Consider the following 19,335-nt stretch of genomic DNA (forward strand, 5'->3'; position numbering starts at 1 on the left):
GTTAGTATAACGCACGCAACACGGAAAGGAGCGAACAAATCACTATATGCATGCAGCGGAAAAATAATGAGTATGCGAGCCGTCAAAGTATGTCTTTTCAACCGAAACTCGTCGGATTATTTTACAAGTCAACTCCAGACCCCCCACTCGACTATTATTATCCTTCCACTCTAGTTAACCTTAGCCTGGTTCAGGTTGCTGATCTGCTTGGCACCGTCCTGGAGCTTGCCGTTGGGCAGGGCGAAGCGGCACAGAACACCGGAGCGCTCCTTGACGCTGTTGTCGCACTTCAGCTGGCTGGTAGCAACGCAGTTCAGTGCACCACCGCCTAGAGAAGGGGGTATATGTTAGCATTGGTTCTTTCTGCTTTGCTGCCGAGGGAAAGTTTTTGTTACTTACACTGAGCGGGGCCTCCGGGAACGCACTTGCCGGCCTGGCCGTTGACCTGGCAGTTGTCCTCCTTCAGGGACTTGTTGGCGACACAGCAGCCGCTGGCGGCCTGGCGGGCAACATTGCGGACACCCTCGGTGTCGACAATAGCGGCGGAAGAGACGGCAACGAGGCCAAAGAGAACGGCGGTGAATGAGAACTGCATCTTGACGGTAGTTGGTTGGGTATTGGGTAATATGGTATGAACCGGAACGATTGATGTGCAGGTAAAGTGTTTTGAAGTGAAAGTGATCCGCTCAGCGGGAAAGAATGGACGAATGTAGATCTGAAGATTGACTGGGAAGACTGGCTTGGGAAGGGAAAGGAAAAGATGTGCGAACTACGGCGGCCGCGTGGCTCTCTTTATGCTGCGCTCTGAGGAGAGCAACGCGGCCTCTCTGAGTGCTCCCGGCAACCACCATGTCGGCGGCAGGGAGTCGAGTCCGCTTCAGAGGGAGTTCATTCAACGCTCTGCGACCTTGTGATCCTGGCTGTGGCCCCCTGACCTCGGAGTGAAGCACATCAATCGACCGGTCCAGACGATGGGGCCCGTCGGCTCGCACGAAAGAAGCAGTATAGCGGCCAAACCATTATGCGACGTTAGGTCTACATAGGCGAACCGGGTGGAGTAGACTGGGGGAGAGGAGGCTCTGCTGCTTTGCAGCTTAACCTAATCCTGTGGACTGGGCTTGCTTGGGGAAAACAAGCTTAACCTATCGAAGTCGGTTTCTGGTCAATGGCACGCAAGCAGGAGCCGGGCTCGAGTCAGCTTCTTTGTTTTCGCTTGCTGCGACCCCAAGATTTGAGACGTCAGAAAATCCGAGGTCGAGATGAGACGAGACGAAACGAACAGACAGGGGTGCGGGCCCCTGAGGTGCGGGTTCGTCTCGAGTTGCATCAATGCGTGGATGAAACCGTTGCGGCCAATTCCAGCCACAACAGAGAACTTGACCAATCATCGATGAGGATTTGAAGATGCTGAGGGCCTCTCCGGCTCTTGCTCGCTTAATATGGTATAAGATTAAGTTGTAGTCTAATAACCTTCTTTAACCTACGGGACATGCTTAATTTGGCTACTCCGTTTACATACATCGTGAGATCTATCTATGGGCGGGGGGGTGGGGTGGGAGGGGGGGGGGGTGGCGGTTCAGCCACAGATAGGCTTGGTGGGTCACTTCAATGTTCAATCGTCACGACAGACAGACTTGGCCACGGTTGGGATGAATAAGTTCGAACCGCTGAGTAGATCAGCAAACTAAAAGTGATCATTGTTTTTGATCGACGGCTAAGTCGGTAAATCATTCACACTTGGCACAAGCACTTGCCCTTGCCATCCAGCCTGCCAGTTCATGAATTCCCTTTGCTTCTTGGCATCCGACTCATGTCTCGTCGCTGCTGCGTTACATCGCGGCATAAGCTATGCTGGGTAATGGTGGGGTCTTTTGGAGGTGCTGGTGGGGCTGAGCCGCACTCTATCTTGCTGAACCGTTGATCCGGAAGACAACGTTTCCGTTGAAAAGGAGGGTGACCTATGGGAACCAGGGCACGGTAGGCTTTCCACGCATAGTGGGTAATTATGGTTGCGCTGGACGAGCTGCCAAGAGAGCTCCCTCATCTTAACCGCTCCTAACGATACGACGACGACAACTAGTAACCCACTTTGTTGGCTAATTGGTTCAAGGGACCTTCCATCTCGCCAGCCGCCAGCCGCCTGAATGCCCCTGGGTTCATGAGTGCCTAGCAACCCGCGGCCGGCCAAAGGCGGTGCGATGGTAACATACAATTTCTTAGCCGGAGCCCCTGGGTTCCGGGTCCGGTCAAGGCTACGACGGATTCAGAAGCCGCTGCACTCACTTCATATCTGCCCCTTGCCAACCCTTGGGTCCTATGGCGGTGGCAGAGTGAGCTTTTCCTCGCTCCTACATACCCCCTTTGTTTTACTGCCGTCGGGTTCGTCACTTGGCCAGTAATGCACTCTTGGCGGGTGGCTAATAAACACAAACGATGTGAGCTATTCGGTCTAACAGCTTTTACATAACTATGGCTAGGCAAGCCAGCTTTGGACATACTAATAGACATCAGCGTTGCCTCACTTTGAACGTTGAGGCTACCTGTTGCAGTGGACCACGAATCTGCCAGGTCTTAGGGCGAAAGGGTTACAGATACTGTCGCCTTTCTGCTCCTTCCACATCTTTGATCTTCTGTTCCAACACGTCCAATTTCGGTATCCTCTCCATTGGGCCGTCCAGGACACCAATTGGCAGCATTGACGCCAGTCGCACCTCAGACGCATGGCGGCCTCGCCAAATCCAATGTTCTAAACCGATCGGCTTAGTCGGAAGGGTCGACATTGTTAGTTATTGAATCCTCTCCCGCCATGGCCTTCTTTATAATATCCTCCTTGGCAACGTTATACATCGAGTTAAACGGAAGCACGGCAGGGGGCACATTATCACAGACCATGGACTTCACACCGGCAGTCACCAGGTTAATCATTTTAATACCAAACGGCGCGAGCTACAGTCGCAACATCTCGGTCAAACTGGTGGCGGTGGCCTTGGAGGCATTATACACTCCCTGGAAGGGAAGGCGGCCCACGAGCATGGCAGGCTACGATCGATTGCAAATTCCAGCCCACACGCATTCCTATATTCTTCCTGGACAATATTGCCAGTTTAAGTAAGTGTGCTCTCACACATGGGAGATATAATCACTCCGAGGCAAGACAACAAATGTCCAGGAAAGCATCTAGTGACTACGCGTTTGGCATGTGAGTATATGCACCATGTTGATGGTGCCTCATCTGCATTTTGATCGAGGCCATTGGCTTGTTAGCAATACCGTCGGACTGGACACCTGTGAAAAACGTCTTCTCTGCCCGCGTCATTGTATTTGATATGCCGATGAGGTACCATGATGCTTATGTGAGTCGCCGACTTGGTATGGCCTTTACGAAGCAACCCGTCGCCTTTCGCTAACGAAGTATGAATGCAGAATCCCTGGGTTTTGCTTTCAATTGCAACTACGCTGCCCTAAAGTTCCTAACTGTCCGTCTAGACCTCGTGATCGGTTTAAATCTTAATGGAGGCAGTATAGATAACAAATTCTAGGTATGGGTTGTTCCTTGATCCGACACTAGCTCTCTGGATCCCCCTTTGACCTTTTATGGCCGCCCTCAAGGGGAATGCTCTCCTTGGCGACCGTCGTCCACATGACGCGGCGAACATCATCCTCATTAACACTAACCTCGTACTCGTGACTCGGCTCCAGGCCGTTAACGCCCATAACCGCCGTGGACCTGCGTATCTTTTGGGCCGCTCGTACTTCTCGACCTCCCAGTCCAGTTTGGCCACTGACCGTAGCTGTGAACGGGACACAGCATGTCCAAGATAGATTGGGACCTCAGCGGGTGCTCCCGCTGGCAGAGTCATGAGGTGCGCCTCCTCTATGCAGCCTTGGACGCGGCGGTGCGGGTTCAGTTCTTGGTTAACATTGCGTATATTCACCGTCTTAACTTCTTGCCCAGTCGCTAGGTCTCTGATGGCGACCCCGCTGCGGGTGAGGCAAGTGCCTAGGGTGCAGCGGGCTATTTGCTGTGTACAAGGTGATGATGGGATTTTGGCTCAAGTGGTTCATGATTAGTTTCAGAGCCATTGTCGGCACGTCTGGTCGTAGGAGTGCGTATTCAGGAGGCTAGATGGAGATATCAGCCACAGTACGTGGGGTTTTGAGGCACAACTGAGGTTGTTTTGCAAGACCCTTGGGGGGGCATAGAGTCTTTAGATGGTCCCTTCTCTTTATATGGGCTAACCAGTCGGGCTGCCACGGATTTAAAAGACGTTAGCGTAATGTAGAGGGGGCTGTGAATGGACAAGGAACTGAATACACAGTATTACACACAGCGGTGCGGTATCCGAAAGTTGTTTATACATAGTCACTTACCAATTAGGGCGGAAATTTGTTTGCTTATCGTTTCAGACACAAGGTAAGTATTACCTAGATATTTTCTATTGTATTTCTATAGTCAAGGGAGTTTAGGTAAATAGATCTTCAAGGTGCAATTCTTTCCCTTTGTCTGCTGATTGGCCGACTACATAGCTATGCAGCAAAGTACATTCATTCCGTAAGTTGACATTCCTCATTTGTCTGGAAATATTTAAAGTGGCCATAAATGATTCAAGCTGACTAGGACAAGCCATATGAAGAGGATGCAAGATAATAACTTCAATCAACAGGGGGGTTATATAATAGCACGTAGAAGGTCGACCTGGTTTCTCAGCGGTGCACACCCTCCTTACCCCTGAACCAACCATTTGCAACTTCTGGTATATGCTCTTAGAATGCCCGGCTTTCTCGCTGCTCGCTCCGGGCCAACGAAGGATCTGGAATCCAGCATTCCAAAGAAAAAGAAGAAAAAACGTATAATAAGGCTGGAGTCAGGAGGATTAATGATATACATGGTCGTTACCCTACTAGGACTATAGACAGCATCTTTGGGCATGTGCCTGCCGCCGGGGCTTCGACGTTTCTCGTATTGGGAGGGATGAGGAACCGGCTATAGGGGGCGGGCTTATCCGCGCTCCATGGCAGTTGCCGAAAGATTTCCTATACAAACTCACAATGTGGCAGGGCTTGCCGCGTGGTAGGTCGGGAACGGGACAAGTGACAAAAGCATGCAGCTGGTGATGTTAGCATTATAAGGTATAATCAACCTCAGACATCCCACTGCGCGAAATACAACCCAAAGTATTAGCAACCTAGTGCCGTGACGAATCTTGTGGTTCTAAACGGTTGCAGGACGAGTGGCGGGCAGCGGGGGAGTATAAGCTGTCGAGCAGCGATCGAAACTGCAAAGAAACGGAAGCCGGAATCTTTTAGAGAGTGTTACCTAATTACTCCTCCGCTGCAGATAACGGCTCACATTCCCGGCACGATCCCTTGCCAACGACATCCAATAATTTTTCGAGTCTGCCGGCCAAGACTAATTAGTGCTCGTAGGCCATGTCACCCCACCTGGGCAAAGATGCGCTGGACGATCTGAGTGTGGAGAGCAGGCCGGCCGTAAGATAAGGGCCGATATGCCTTTTTCTTCTCTTTGAAGCCGAAAAATCATCGTTGATAGGATACATTGATCTGCAGCAGGAGTTTGTCGTTCGGGAGAGAGAAAAGATCGGGTTCGAGTGCGAACTCCAGGATAAGATTTGTCGTTGATATGCTGCGCTGCTGTCTCTGGCTACTCGGGCCATTTACTATTAGTTCCTCCGGTACGGCCATCGTGTCCCACTTTCGCGTATTTCCCAATGGGGCCGGGGTAAGTCCAAGGCACAATCCCGCCTTCCCGCCTCACGTGGGGAGATTGCGAACCTAATATGAACGTGGGGGATGCACGGCGGAGGGGCGGGTTGAGTCGTGTGTTTGTTTACCCGGGGGTGGTGTGCCAGGGGTTGGTTGTTTTCGTGGGCCCCCCTCTAAAAGATCCTTACCTTGACTATATCGCTACCCGCTAACCTTATCCATGGCAGCCGGTACTACTGTAGTTTGTCTCATTTCTTTCTCCGGACGAATTCTCGAGGTACCGATGGGTAGGATACATCTTAGAAAGAAAAACTGCTGCAGTAGTAGTAGGTAAGGTAGATACGGTTTTGATGACCAAAAATGTTGCCAATAGGAATCTTGGGGGATTCCAGAATGATAAGGATCGACATTGCTGTTCCTTCGAATGACACTCTGCCCACGGGCTACTTTACACGGTGCACGGATCGCTATATCGTGCATTTAATACTACATACCTCGACCTGTGTACTAATAGTGCCTGGCACCACCACTGCAGGTTACTGACTAGCGCCCCTGCAAGCTTATCATCCCATCTCCAAAGCTTGTCGGCATATAGCCTTGGCCATGATCTTATCTTTGTGGCATCCCATCACATCCCGTAGTGGGAAGTATAATATCAACATGATAGGAGTCATTCGAGCTGTCACAGGCAGACAGGTAGTATGGGTAGGAGGCCAAATAGATAGGCAACTTAAGCTACTCGTCCAATCCAGCCGTGACATGCATTTGTGTCCCATTCCATGTTGTGACGACAAGCAACTGCACTTGTGTTTCTGAAACGCGCTTTCCTAGTTGAAGTGCTTTCCATTACATAACCTTCGTATCGTAGCAACCCTCGCCTGCCAGGAACGCTCCGTCCCCCCCCCCCCCCGGCCAACCATGAGTGATTTAAGTTAACCTTAGGTGCACAAGCATTGAACGAGATGCCCCCTCTATATAGCAGTGCAACCGAATTCAGCCATCCTGACTCGGGAAGAAGTATGCCAAGAACGGAAAAGGGCCATTTTCGGCGTAGCCTGCTCCATCCCTGTAGATAACGGCTCACCTAGATGCATTCTCGACGTCCACTTGCAAACCGAACGGGCGAATACACCAACGTCTGCCATCATGCTCGATGACCACCGCTGTAAATCATGGCTGCAGTTTCGACGGCCACGATGCGTCTAAACGGGAGCTTCGCAATGCTGGGATCCGGACACCGAGATCGAGAGGAATACAAAAGCTCGACGTGGCTCGGAGAGGTTATGGTTGGAAGGACTCATCCCTCACTGGCAACTTCATCAAGCCGCTGCAGTTCATCTCAAGCCAATCCGCAAGATGGGACGTTTCTTCCTCGCTTCTCTGCCGCTTCTGGGCTCTCTGGTCTCTGGTCTTCCCGGGCCACATGCTCCGTTGCAGCCAGTGTCCGAGTTGCGCCTGCCACTCCAGCGCCGTGTCACTGATAACGGTACCTGTGTAATCGCACAGCCCACTACGCAGGCTCCCCACAAAAACGTATGGGCGGGTCTCACCAATCGTGAGCTGTCCGATGCCATCACCTTCCTGTTCAAAGATAAGGAGCTGAACCTGACCGAGGATGGTGGGAAGTGAGTGTTCATCCCGTCCCGTCTGCACGCAGGACATGACACATGACGCAAGAAGCTTGCACTGACCACTCCGAAGCTGGGACAACCGAATGCTTGCCATCGACCTGCTGCAGCCCAACAAGACCGCCGTCCTTCCGTTTGTGGCTGGAACGGGACCCGCTCCTCCAGTCTATGCCCGTGTCAACCTCCTGTTCGGCGCCACTGAAGAGCCGTACATGGAAGAATTTGTAGTGGGACCACTTCCGCTCTCCGACTCTACCGTCGTGCACCCCCTCAGCTTCTTCTCCAACAGGCAGAAAGGCAGCAAGATCCGTGTTCACGATGCCGACTTTGCTACCGACGGTGATCTTTCCAAGGCTTTTCTGACTGAAGCTGCCGATGTCCTAAAGATCCTTTGGAACGTGGTATGTTGAGTCCTGCCCACTCCTGCGTTATTCCGAAGCCGGCTGTCTATAGTTGGCCACCCTACTGACTGTTTTTCTCATCGCCAGGGTCCCGATGGTGTTCAGCTTGTTTCTTCTTCGCCTGTGCAGGTCGAGAACGGCCAAGTGACCACGTGGTACGGTGTCGAGGGAAAGCCGAAGAAGATTTACGACACGGGCACGTTGCTTCCGTTGGGCCTCTACATCAGGGCCAATATCACTGGTCGTGACACTTCGAAATGGGCTGTCGACGGCTGGCTGTACAACGACATCCTCTACAGCAGCCTCGATGAATTCCGCAAGGCAGTAACGGCTCCTGGCTTCAAGACTCTGGGTGGCGGCGTGGACGGTGCTTGGTCTCAGCTGGAGAGAAACGGCGATGACCTGCCCTTCGATGACCTGCAGCCCCCTACCCTTGTCCAGCCCGGCGCTAAGCGCTTCTCGGTCGACACGGAGAACAACTTCGTCTCCTGGATGGACTTCACCTTCTTCGTCTCCGACAGCCGCGATCTGGGCGTCAGGCTCTTCGACATCCGGTTCAAGGGCAAGAGGATCCTCTACGAGCTCGGCATGGAGGAGGCCATGGCGCACTATGCTGGCCAGGACCCGATTCAATCCGGCGCTGTGTTTCTCGACACCTATTTTGGCGGGTTCGGCGGCCAGATGGTTTCCCTCGTCAACGGCTACGACTGTCCTGCCTACTCGACCTACCTCAACACGACCTACGTCGATGGCACAACCCGTAAAGTTCGACCCAATGGTATCTGCTTGTTCGAGTCCGACCCAGGTTTACCCTATCCAGAGGCATTCGGGTACTGGCTACACCAGTATCACCAAGAACGTCGTGTTCACGCTTCGCACTGTCACCACGGCTGGCAACTACGACTACATGACATCGTACGACTTCCACATGGACGGCTCCGTCACCATCCACGTCAGGGCTTCCGGGTTCATCCAGAGTGCCTTCTACGCAAACAATGAGGAGTATGGCTTCAAGATCCATGATGACCTCTCCGGTTCCATGCACGACCACGTCATCACCTTCAAGGCCGACTTCGACATTCTGGGAGAGAAGAACTCCCTGCAGAAGGTCGAATTCGTGCCGACTACTGAAACGTGAGTACCAACAGAATCATCTTAACGGGGATTTGCCACTAACGAGACCTTGCAGCTACCACTGGAACGACAACAAGCCCCGTAACACCATGAAGGCCAAGAAGTCTTTCATCACCAACGAAGACGACGCCAAGATCAACTGGGAAACCAACTCGCCCAGCATCTACGCGGTTGTCAACAAGGATGAGTTGAACAAGTTTGGAGAGGCTCCTGGATACAGGATCCACCCCGGTAAGTACATATCGAGGACAAAGCGGCCCTGGCTCCTAGGCGACTTATCCTATTCTTCTCCTTATTTGCATGTGGATGCGCACTAACATGTTCTCGTTAGCCGCCGGTGTCATCCACCTCACTGTCAAGGATTCATCAGTTGCAGGCAATGCGCTCAACGTGGCTAACCACCACTTGTACGCGACCAAGTTCAAGGACACCGAAGTCCGCGCATCGAGCCCTTACAACCTGCTCGATGTCGAAGATCCCCTGGTTGACTTTGCGAAGTTCCAGGACAGCGAGTCCCTTGACCAGGAAGACCTGTAAGTATCTGGGCAGCCTATTCACTACGACCCCCTGATCGATGAACTCATTACTGACACACCTTACGATAGTGTTCTCTGGTTCAACCTGGGCATGCATCACATTCCGCATACTGGTGATTTGCCGAACACCGTGTTCTCAACGGCGCACACTGCAATGCTCATTGAGCCGTTCAACTACCTCGCGGGCTCCCCCCACCGTGCAACGAAGCAGATGGTCCAGCTCACTTCCAAGAACGGCACCACTGCCATCACCAGGTACGGGGCCACTCCGGCCAACTGTGCTGTCGACTCGGTAAGTTTCTCTTCTTCTTCTGTTGCACTCTTTCCCCCTTGACGATACTCCTGAGCTAACAGGAAACGTACTCTAGTCTCAATTCAACCCCAAGCCTGATGAAAACTGGAGCGCCACGATTGCCATTCGCAAGAACCCGTACGATGGCTCGCAGCCTGACCACATCGGCTAGAGGACTCTTCCAGCCTTCCTTAGCGAACCCGTCGAAAGAGAGACGATGCAAGAAGGGGGCACCGCATTCTATGGTCAGGAGAACTGTCTCTAGTGATGGAAATGGGTCTCCAGACGATAATGTGTGGAAACCCAAGGTGGAAGAACGACGACAACATATTGGCATTCGAAGCCCTATGAGGGTGTTTTCTAGACGCGATTCCAGTTCGCTTCAGCGTGGTCAAGCCACGGATTGTGGTGTTTGGCTTCTTTGGTTATTCTCGTTCAACCATGTTATCATGACTTCTATTCGTAGTATATAATTTACAAAACTTTTACTTTGAAACGTGCTATAGCTGTTGGTTACTCGAGGCTTCCAGGTTCCCTTTCTCTGTATGATTAAATCTGAGGTATAAGATGTCGGGCAACAATATATCTTTTTTTCTTACTTGCTGTGAGAATCGATAAAGCCGGCCATGAGTTATGTTGCTAGTACCAGTTGGTAGATGGCCACCGGCTGCCTTACGTAGCTGTCAGGATCATTCCCCTGATTAAAGGGGTTAGGTAGGGATATGAACCAATCAAAAGCAACTTCAGGGTTGCTTACGGCATCGTCCAACATATCGCCACCTGGCGGCCATACATAAAATGCCCCTACCTTTACATGAATATGCGGGGCAAGGCCGCCACGATCAGCAGAGGATTGAATCCTTTGACACCCACCACATTGACACCTTCCCCACGCTACAGTAGCTCCTACATACTTACTACTTGCAAGTTGTAGGCTAATATCACAGTTAGCTGGGCCTACAGAAAACGACACCATCTTGATCCTCTCGAGGCAAAGTGAGAAAGTACAATGTCACAAAGGGGTGGGACATCAGGCCGGCTGCCGGTGGGTAAGTTTGCGCGCCTGCGTTGTATACACACTGTCACATACCTACAACCGGAAGATTTGCGTTCGACGGCTAACGATGGATGACGTAATGCAGTCACCAAGCTGACCGGACCCCAGTGGTGTTCATCATCATCGCAAGCAGGGAGTGGCCAAACCCAAGGCGGCGGCGACGACGAACCAGCCACGGAAGACCGCAGGGGCCAGACGGTGGCCGGCGAGGGTGGCGCACAGGCAGCCAATAATAGTACCGACGGAAAGGCCTGTCCGGAGGAGGAGTGGGATCTCGTGACGAACCCGGGGCACGAGGCCGACAACGAGACGGACAACTCGCGCGTGGCTCGGGGTCCCGGGTGGTCGTGCGGGTTCAATATGGAGGTTGGCAGGGGCGACTGGAGGCTCTCCCTGCTGAGCTGGGAAAAGCGTGTCGGCAGCCAGGTGCAAGGGAAGCTTCCTGAGTGTAGCCATGCACAAAAATAAGAGCGCAGAGCCGTAGGGGTTTCAGAAAATTGTTGCAGAACGACAGTACGATTCGGGAGATGGTCGTCTTGATATGCAGTGCTGCATGAGGCGACGTTGACTTAGAGCTCAGGTGGCGCCAGTTCATGCTAGATCTCTCCTTTCCTCATTGGTTCCCTTGTCGCCGTAGCGCATTATAGTTTCAAGCCACACCACGCAGCTTGGTGACCGGCTGCTCGGATCCACCTTCTACGAACAGGCATCTGGCACGAGACTAGGAGGTCAATGGGGGGAAAGCCAGTAAGAAACGTCGAGTCTATTGATAAGTCTCTTATTGAACACAAGTAAGAAAAGAGGTCGTGGCCTCGTATGGTACCCATCCTAAAATAATCCAACAATGCAACTGATGGTCGTTCATTCATCTCCCTCCGACCCGATGCCAATATCTCACAGCTGCGAATCTCAAATGCGCTTGTTGCCGTCCGCCGATAACGAAAGAGGTTCGACCGCGTCCTGAGCTTGCCCTCAGGTAGCCGACACCATAGGTTCTCCCTCGCCTCGGCTTGCCTAACAGCAGTCGCAACACTCTAGACAACATTCACACGATTCGCCGCAGAGCCAACAGCAGCACAATGTCGCCAGACTACGATGGTAGAGCCGAGGTTAGTACAGGACCATGCGACCGCTCCGAAGACATGACAGATCGGAGACGGGCTGGGGGAAGGGACTCACCATCCGTAAAGGCAGCCGTGGCTCTTTTCTTGCTGCGGGGGAGGCGGGGGTTGTTGCTGGTAGTACATCTAAGGCATCAAAAGTCAGACTTATTTGTGCTTGTGGCGACCGCGAATCGAGACAGATTGGTCGAGTTCGCGGCTCGGGTAACCCGGCAGAACAACGCTATCGGTCCTTCCCAAGCGAGGAGAAAAGACCCCGTATACGAAGGGAGGACGTAGCGATGTCGCAAGGCGGTGCTCAACATACCGGCTGCTGGGGAGGAGGATAAGGACTGTGGGACAGTTAGCTCAAGGCCCTTCCACATACAGGGTCACTGCTGTTATTGAAGCGCGAGGGGGGACACGAACCCTGGGGCGTATCCTTGAGGGGGAGGGCCCTGCTGATAGTAGTCCTGCTGAGACATGGTGCCGGTAGATGTATGATGGTCTTCTGGATCGCAAACGCACGTTCGGTAAAGTTTCAATGCGGGAATGTGTTAAGACGTATGTTGCAGGAAGTCAGAACAGACGGCGGTTTGAGGTCGGTGGACTTTTTGTTTGGATGGTTTGTGGCGGTGCTTTTGTCGCGAAGTCTGACAGAGGAAACGCCAGCGAAAGTGATGACAAGAAGAGTAAGTAGAAATAAGGGTTCGATCGGGGGCCAGTGGAGATGGGGTTGTTGGGAAATAGGGGACGCGGAAAACACGGGCAAGCGGGCGAAGTCGCGCAGCAATGGCCCTCCCACAGCCCGGGACGCCGAGGGGGGGCCAGGGTCTTTGGGGTGTGAATCGTGATATGGCAGAGGCGCATTTGGAAACTCAATATGACCGCCGAGACCAGAGGCCGCGCAATTCCGAGCCACAACTTGTTCCTGCTGCCGGGGCATGATTGGCTGCATCGTCACTCGGCATGCTTGGGTCGCCTGGGCGCGTCTCGCTGACGGCTCTGCGCCCCCGTCCATCCTTGTCAGACTGATACATGGCGTGCCGACTGCCGTCCAGATGGGGTGTTGGATTTCTTGGCTGGTCCCGTCACCCCAGATCCTCAAATTACACAGCCCACAACAATCGGCATCCACTACCCGCAGCGACGGGATGCATATAAAGGGCGGGACGACATTGTCGCATACTGTACATAGGGGTAGTCGTTTGCTTCTTTCGATTCCGGGATCCGCTGCTACTGCCTGCTTGCTGCTCTTCCTATTTGTTTGGCAGCTTGGACGAGGACGCTATCAGCTTGGACTATGCCCCGCATGAGCTGGATGCGAATCGCACAGACACCTAAAGTATCGACGTGGTCATGAATGGGAAGCGATTGGACGGAATCAACGGGCTTCCCTCACACGTGCAATCGAAGACATCGGATGCAACTCGATTGTGGCATTCTCAAAACGCAACCGTTGGACGGGAACATCCGCTTTTAGACGTTTGCTAGGATGGCCGGCGTTTAGTTCGCTTTGGACATTGGACGAAGGACGGTAATAAGCCATTGCATGTATGTACGACGTATGTATGTACATAAGTGAGCCCGCATGGTGCAAGCCCCCGCCATTATTGGGCTACTGGACGAAAGCAATTGATGCGCATCCACTGTTTCTTCCGACACCGAAACTACGAGTTACGGCTACTGTCCCGGTCGGGCGGACATGTACTCCGCTTATGCGAACGGCGCCTACCTACTTCATACGCTTCGGCTCGGGCTTTAGCGCGTGTTTCTGGCATGCCATTATTAGATCCAGTAGCACCTCCCGCCGCAGTGCCAGCAGGACTACACTAAAAGGATATCAGTAAAAAGTTCATCTAATCGATGTAACAGTATTTAAGCTGTATGTTCCTCCTACACGGTGTGTCGAGCAGAAGGGCTTCAAACATGACTCCGGACTCATCACATGGCTAACGCTCGTATAACAGATGTATCCAATGGAACATCAAGTACATCAAGTACAGTAATACTCAAGTAAACACTTGAGTAAACAGTGCTAATGGAATAACTGAATTGTACAGCGGTTACTACACTGTTGCTTAGTGGGTGTAGGTGGGCTATTATTCTGGTTATTCCGGTGTCTTGTTCATGTATTCATTAGATGCAGTCTCAGAGGCCATTTGCATTTATGAAACTTGGGCTAGAGCACCCAAGTCTATCTCTTCCTATCATCTCTTCCTATCATCTCTTCTTGGTTCCATATCATGAGATTTCTCATCTGAACCAAATTACCATGCTCAACCTCCAGCATTATCACTAGTACCAGTCCCTGTACTCCAGCTGTCATCTCCGCCAGTAGGACCACCCTCGGCCTCTCAGCTTTCTTGTTGGCTGCTGTCAATCCTCGGGGAACATCCGTTGAAGATAACCGTATTCCGTGGCCTTCTTTTCATCAACAGATATACCGTGATGCTCCATCATGGCCTTTGAGGCACTCATGGCCATTCTCATGAGCTCCTGGGTACTTTCGTCGAAGTCGCTAGCCTGCGCTTTGCCAGCCATCTCAAACCGAGTCTTATTGTGAGCCAACGACCCACGAGCCTTAGGAGATCCCTGTTGATATACACATGTTAGCTTCGCCGTACTAAGCATGCTATGAGAAAAAGAAAATGGTGAGTGGCGGGAAGCAGGTTAGCAACTTACCTTGGTGTTATACTTGCAAATGGAACCATGGCCTTGGGGATCCAAGTGACCAGCTTGGCTGCAGGTGTGCTTCCGGTGGCCCTCTTGACCGCATCGGTAACAGTTCATAGCAGGCTTCTGAGGGCAGTTCCGGGCTATGTGTCCCTCTTGACTGCAGCGGTAACAATCCACAGCAGACTTTTGAGGGCAGTCCCGGACCATGTGTCCCTGTTCTCTGCATCTGCGCCAGTTGACCTTTCTCACCTCGGTACAGTCCTTGGCTTTATGGCCTTCTTGCTTACAGTTGTAGCAAGTAAGGTCGCCTTTCTTGGGCGGCTGGTCACAATCTTTTGCCACATGACTGTCGCTGCCGCAGATCTTGCAAGCAGCTTCCGGGCAGTTCTTGCTGTTATGACCGACTCCCTGACATTCGTTGCACGTCATGGTCTTCGTGCGACAATCCCGCTCTATGTGACCATTCCTGTCGCAATATTTGCAAACGAAGTTGGGGCAATCTGAGGAATTATGGCTCTGATCGTAGTGCATTCTCAGCAAGTCAAGTGTTCCCTTGAAGTAATGATCCTTTGCCGTCGAGTCGCCAGCGTGAAAAATTTGCACCTCCAGGTCAAGATCCTCCTTGGACTGAAGGTACTGCTTCAGTTCCTTGAACTGCTTCGTTAATCTGGTGCCGCGCAGAAGATTGTCATCAAGTGCATTAACAATGCGTGAGAGATTGAAGGTGATGCATGTTGAGCCGCCGTCGAACTCACAACTGGCTCCCTCGCAAAATGTCTGCAGGATTTCATCTGAATGGTGGAATCCAGTCAGCAAAACAGTTTCATGAACAGAGAACGGGCAGCTTTGGGTCGCATCACTTACTGGTGCCGTCTTTGTCTAAGAACGTTGCCTCGAATGATTTCATGGCATCCAAATAGAACGTCAGATACCCAAGCCGTTTGTCCGGGACGTTGTAGTACTTGAGTACAGTTCTATGGATCAGTTCCAACTGGAGTCTTGGCAGCATGCCATCGGGCCTCAACAAGATTAGGTAAAAGGTGATTCCCTCTTGATCAACATTGCCTACTCTTGACGCAGACTGTATCGTAACCAATGTTAGTGCCAAGCAGTGGCGAACGTATGACGGATTGATTGACTGACTTCTCTATTTGGATGGCTCATTGGCTTGCCATCAATCTTCAACAAGACTGGAATGGGAACCTTCAGTGCTTCAGGACCAGCCATCATGAATATGAGTGTCAACTAATAGCCCACAATGAAGAATGTTGATGTCGCGTAAATATTTTGGGTGTGTGTTGGCAAGAGTAAAGTTACAGCGAAAGGTTTTGCTGGTGCAAGGCGAAGGGAGCAAAGACCGTGAACCCAAAGTCAAGATAGGTTACATGTAGTTATGTACATACAGTAATGGGGTCAAAAATCATCAAGGATGGATACTTAGGTGCTTAGGAATGGCCTAAGTCAGGTAAGGGTTACCAGAATATACAAAATAAACCTTGGGGGGCAATGGGTGAAGTGATTGTGACTGTGAAGTGTCCAGGGGTCTCGGGGCAGACTTAGGTACTATGATTTGGTGTATCACACGAATCACTCGTAGTGAGGACTCAGAAGACAACAGGGCATTGATAAGTTGCCGAGAGTATTTTCTGAGCCGAACAAGTTTTTGTTGAAGTAGTCTAGTGATTCTATTCCCGAAGAATGCCTTTTCTTCCTCGCCTCGACCAGGAGTCCGCATTCTCCTTGTCCCATTAACATCGTAAGAAACCCCTCCCCCCTCCGTCCACCTCCACCGGTGCTCACAGACACTCGAAGAGAACGACCAGTAATCTAGTAGTCTAGAGAAGTGTTGGGAACATGCCCCCAAGAAAAAGCCAGAAGACGATTTACAAAAAACTTCGATGAAGAAGCAACGATAAGGTGTGGACTTTCTGGATATCGAGAGCCACAGCAGCGATCAGGATACGAACTTATGAAAATCACTAATGTGGACATGACGCATAGGGCTTCTGATCGGATTGTTCTCCGATGCCATATGTTAGGTACTTATGTATGCATTGATCGCCTAAGTTGTGTTTCGCCAGTGGGATCGTTATGGTGACATGAAAAGAGCAGCCACTGGTGGGAACCTTAATTGTTATTGGCGGAAGGAACTAATGGTTCAAGTCACGACGTACCTGCAGGCGCAATCACTACAAACTTATCTGTTTCCCACTTCAGACTACGCAATACACATCACCATATTTGCATCGAGAGGTACCCAGGTTTATGGCTTGTTTCTCCAATTACACATTAAAATCGCTCGATTACTACTCATACACGCACTTTCATTGTTGTATACGACCCGTCATGAGATCCACATCCGCCAGCTTCACGGGCTTGGTTCGCATTATGACTTTGTGGCCCACGAACAGGACGAAGAACAGGATCAGACTGATGTACGCCGCGAAGAAGTCGCTGGTGCTGAATTCGCCAATGAAGGCGGTGAAGCCGTTCGTGAGCAGGATGAGCACACAGAAGAACAGACCGAACCACGTCAGGTACGGCTGCAGGGGCGCGCGGTACGGCAAAATATCGCGCGAGGTCCCCTTGTGCGCGAGGGCGTTCATGAAGCGCATGTGGCAGATGCAGATGCAAGACCAGGTGATGAAGCCGGCAATGGCCGTGACGTTGAGCAGCCAGTCGAAGACGTCGCCTCCGCTCTCGGAGAGGTTCATGTAGGCGAGGAGGCCGATTGCCGACGTGATGCCCACGGCGACGTAGGGGGTGCCGATTTTGTTGGTGCGTCGGATGAAGGCAGGCGCGTGGCCCTCGTTGGTCAGGGCGACGAGGATACGGCTGCCGGAATACACGTTGGAGTTGGCAGCGGAGAGCACGGCCGTCAAGAGGACCGCGTTGATGATGTCGGGAAGGACCTTGACGCCCGCCAGCTTAGCAGCAATGACGAGAGGCGACGCGGAGGCGTCGGTCTTGCCGAGGTTCAGATCCGGGTTGTCGGAGGGCACGAGGAGGCCAATGAAGAAGATAGTCGAGACGAAGAGCGACAGGATGCCCCAGAAGGTCCAGCGGATGGCTGAAGGAACGGCCTTGGCGGGGTCGGCCGTCTCACCGGCACCGACACCGACGAGCTCGGCACCCTGGTAGCTGAATCCGGCCGTAACCAAGACGGACCAGAACCCGACAAACTTTCCGGTGGCTCCCAGCACGAGGTACTCGGCAAAGGGGCCCGGATGGACCCAGTTGTGGAAGCCGATATACCCCTGAGCGCCCGCGCCGGCGTTGATGCAGATGGCAAAGATGATGAAGCCGACGATGGTCACGACCTTGATGCTAGAAAACCACATCTCGAACTCGCCGTACCAGCGGATGGGCAGAAAGTTGACGGCGGTAAAGACGACCCAGAAGATGGTGATGAAGATGGCAATACTGAGGCTAGCGTCCCAGTACTGGATGATGAGGCCGGCGGCGGTCAACTCGAGGGCGAAGGTAATGGACCAGCTGAACCAGTAGATCCAGCCCATGGCGAAGCCGAGCGAGGGGTCGACAAAGCGCGAGGCGTAGACGGTGAAGGAGCCGGGCACGGGGATGAACGAGGCCATCTCGCCCAGGCTCGTCATGACAGAGAAGACAATGACACCGACGAAGATGAAGGCGATGAGGGTGCTCACAGGCCCCGCCGTGTTGATGGCCTTGCCGCTTCCCAGGAACAGACCGGTACCTATGGTGCCGCCGATAGCGAGGAACTGCAGATGATGGGCCTGCAGGCCACGCTTGAGCTCGGCGCCGCCGGCCTCGACGTCCTTGCCGGAGCCGCTGACCGAGTTTGTGCCCTCATGGTGGGGAACCTTGGCCTCGGCGTCCTTGTTCGTCGACTCCTTTTCGCTGCTCATTATAGCCATGTCAAACCCGGAAGGGTGAAAGAAGAAGGGTAGGCGAGGGGGGGATACTGCTCCTTCTCACGCGCGAACACACGAAGACAACAACCAGTGGGCCGTCAAGGTGGTTAAGGTTTCGGCGATGCTAAAAGGAACCAGAGCAGGGGGGGCGAGGTGCTGAGTCCCTTGTTGGTACCCTTTCGCGTGCTAGAGATATCCTATTACGAGAGAAGAGCCAAAGACAGAGAGCAAGAACGAGAATAAGGGGGGAAAAGAGAAGCAAATGCGACCATGGGGTTTTATTAAAGAGGCGGAAACCGTGCGATGTTCGGTACAGTAGAGTCATGGTTGCTACTCCTCTCGCTTTACTCGATGGCCCCTCCAGACCCAGTCGCCAGATCCAGGCCGAATAGAGCAGCCCTTACCGACCATGGCAGAGGAAAAGACGCTCCTTCGGGTGGGCGGCTCCATAAGTTGGACGAAAATTTGCATCGCACGAACCACCGGGCAACATGGGGAAAGGAGGGCATGTAGGCGGAGGAGGCAGGAGGGAAAAAAAAAATCATTTCACTACTGCCCTGCAAGTCGGCTATGTTTTTTTTATGGAGGCGATCTCCTGTAGCCTCTTCCCCTTTTAGTCAGGGCAGGCCGATGCACCGATGGATGGTGAGATGGCTAGAGATGCGTGCGGTGACGCCGTCGTCTTGCAGGCTGGGCCGGGCTCAGAAAAGGACATGAGCAGAAGCCGTTAGTATCCACTGAAAAGCTTTGCTTGCGGCTTAAATCGGTGCGATCCGCAGAGATGGCCCTGGAATTGGCGAATCAGGCCTCTGCGCTTGACAAACAGGTTTCGCCGCAATGGACACCTGCAACCCGACTCTTAATCCCGCTTACTGGGTTTGCGGCTCGCCA

The 19,335-nt window shown here is 52.6% G+C and overlaps 6 protein-coding genes across 6 annotated transcripts; 2 read left to right on the plus strand and 4 right to left on the minus strand.

Annotated features, from left to right (window-relative positions):
* Positions 1-170: 170 nt before the first annotated feature.
* On the minus strand, positions 171-595 carry PG994_009069 (uncharacterized protein; the record flags this gene model as incomplete). Its single annotated transcript, XM_066860478.1, has 2 exons — positions 171-328; positions 400-595. The coding sequence occupies 2 exons, from the start codon at positions 593-595 to the stop codon at positions 171-173; spliced, it is 354 nt and encodes a 117-aa protein (XP_066714067.1).
* Positions 596-3,564: 2,969 nt separating this feature from the next.
* PG994_009070 (uncharacterized protein) lies at positions 3,565-3,860 on the minus strand (the record flags this gene model as incomplete). The annotated part of the gene is made up of 2 exons (XM_066860479.1): positions 3,565-3,727; positions 3,754-3,860. 2 exons carry the CDS (start codon positions 3,858-3,860, stop codon positions 3,565-3,567), a joined length of 270 nt encoding a protein of 89 aa, XP_066714068.1.
* A 3,220-nt stretch (positions 3,861-7,080) lies between these two features.
* On the plus strand, positions 7,081-9,887 carry PG994_009071 (Copper amine oxidase; the record flags this gene model as incomplete). Its single annotated transcript, XM_066860480.1, has 8 exons — positions 7,081-7,349; positions 7,426-7,753; positions 7,841-8,547; positions 8,600-8,887; positions 8,943-9,118; positions 9,219-9,420; positions 9,493-9,715; positions 9,792-9,887. 8 exons carry the CDS (start codon positions 7,081-7,083, stop codon positions 9,885-9,887), a joined length of 2,289 nt encoding a protein of 762 aa, XP_066714069.1.
* An 837-nt stretch (positions 9,888-10,724) lies between these two features.
* On the plus strand, positions 10,725-11,240 carry PG994_009072 (uncharacterized protein; the record flags this gene model as incomplete). The annotated part of the gene is made up of 2 exons (XM_066860481.1): positions 10,725-10,764; positions 10,858-11,240. The coding sequence occupies 2 exons, from the start codon at positions 10,725-10,727 to the stop codon at positions 11,238-11,240; spliced, it is 423 nt and encodes a 140-aa protein (XP_066714070.1).
* A 3,011-nt stretch (positions 11,241-14,251) lies between these two features.
* On the minus strand, positions 14,252-15,458 carry PG994_009073 (uncharacterized protein; the record flags this gene model as incomplete). Its single annotated transcript, XM_066860482.1, has 3 exons — positions 14,252-14,467; positions 14,558-15,342; positions 15,416-15,458. The coding sequence occupies 3 exons, from the start codon at positions 15,456-15,458 to the stop codon at positions 14,252-14,254; spliced, it is 1,044 nt and encodes a 347-aa protein (XP_066714071.1).
* Positions 15,459-16,875: 1,417 nt separating this feature from the next.
* Positions 16,876-18,438, minus strand: PG994_009074 (uncharacterized protein; the record flags this gene model as incomplete). The annotated part of the gene is made up of 1 exon (XM_066860483.1): positions 16,876-18,438. One exon carries the CDS (start codon positions 18,436-18,438, stop codon positions 16,876-16,878), a length of 1,563 nt encoding a protein of 520 aa, XP_066714072.1.
* Between the last annotated feature and the right edge of the window lie 897 nt (positions 18,439-19,335).

This window comes from Apiospora phragmitis, assembly GCF_038363925.1.
Source record: "Apiospora phragmitis strain CBS 135458 chromosome Unknown utg000008l:1.0-3514335.0:1.0-3519231.0, whole genome shotgun sequence".
Classification (NCBI taxonomy): Eukaryota; Fungi; Ascomycota; class Sordariomycetes; order Amphisphaeriales; family Apiosporaceae; genus Apiospora; species Apiospora phragmitis.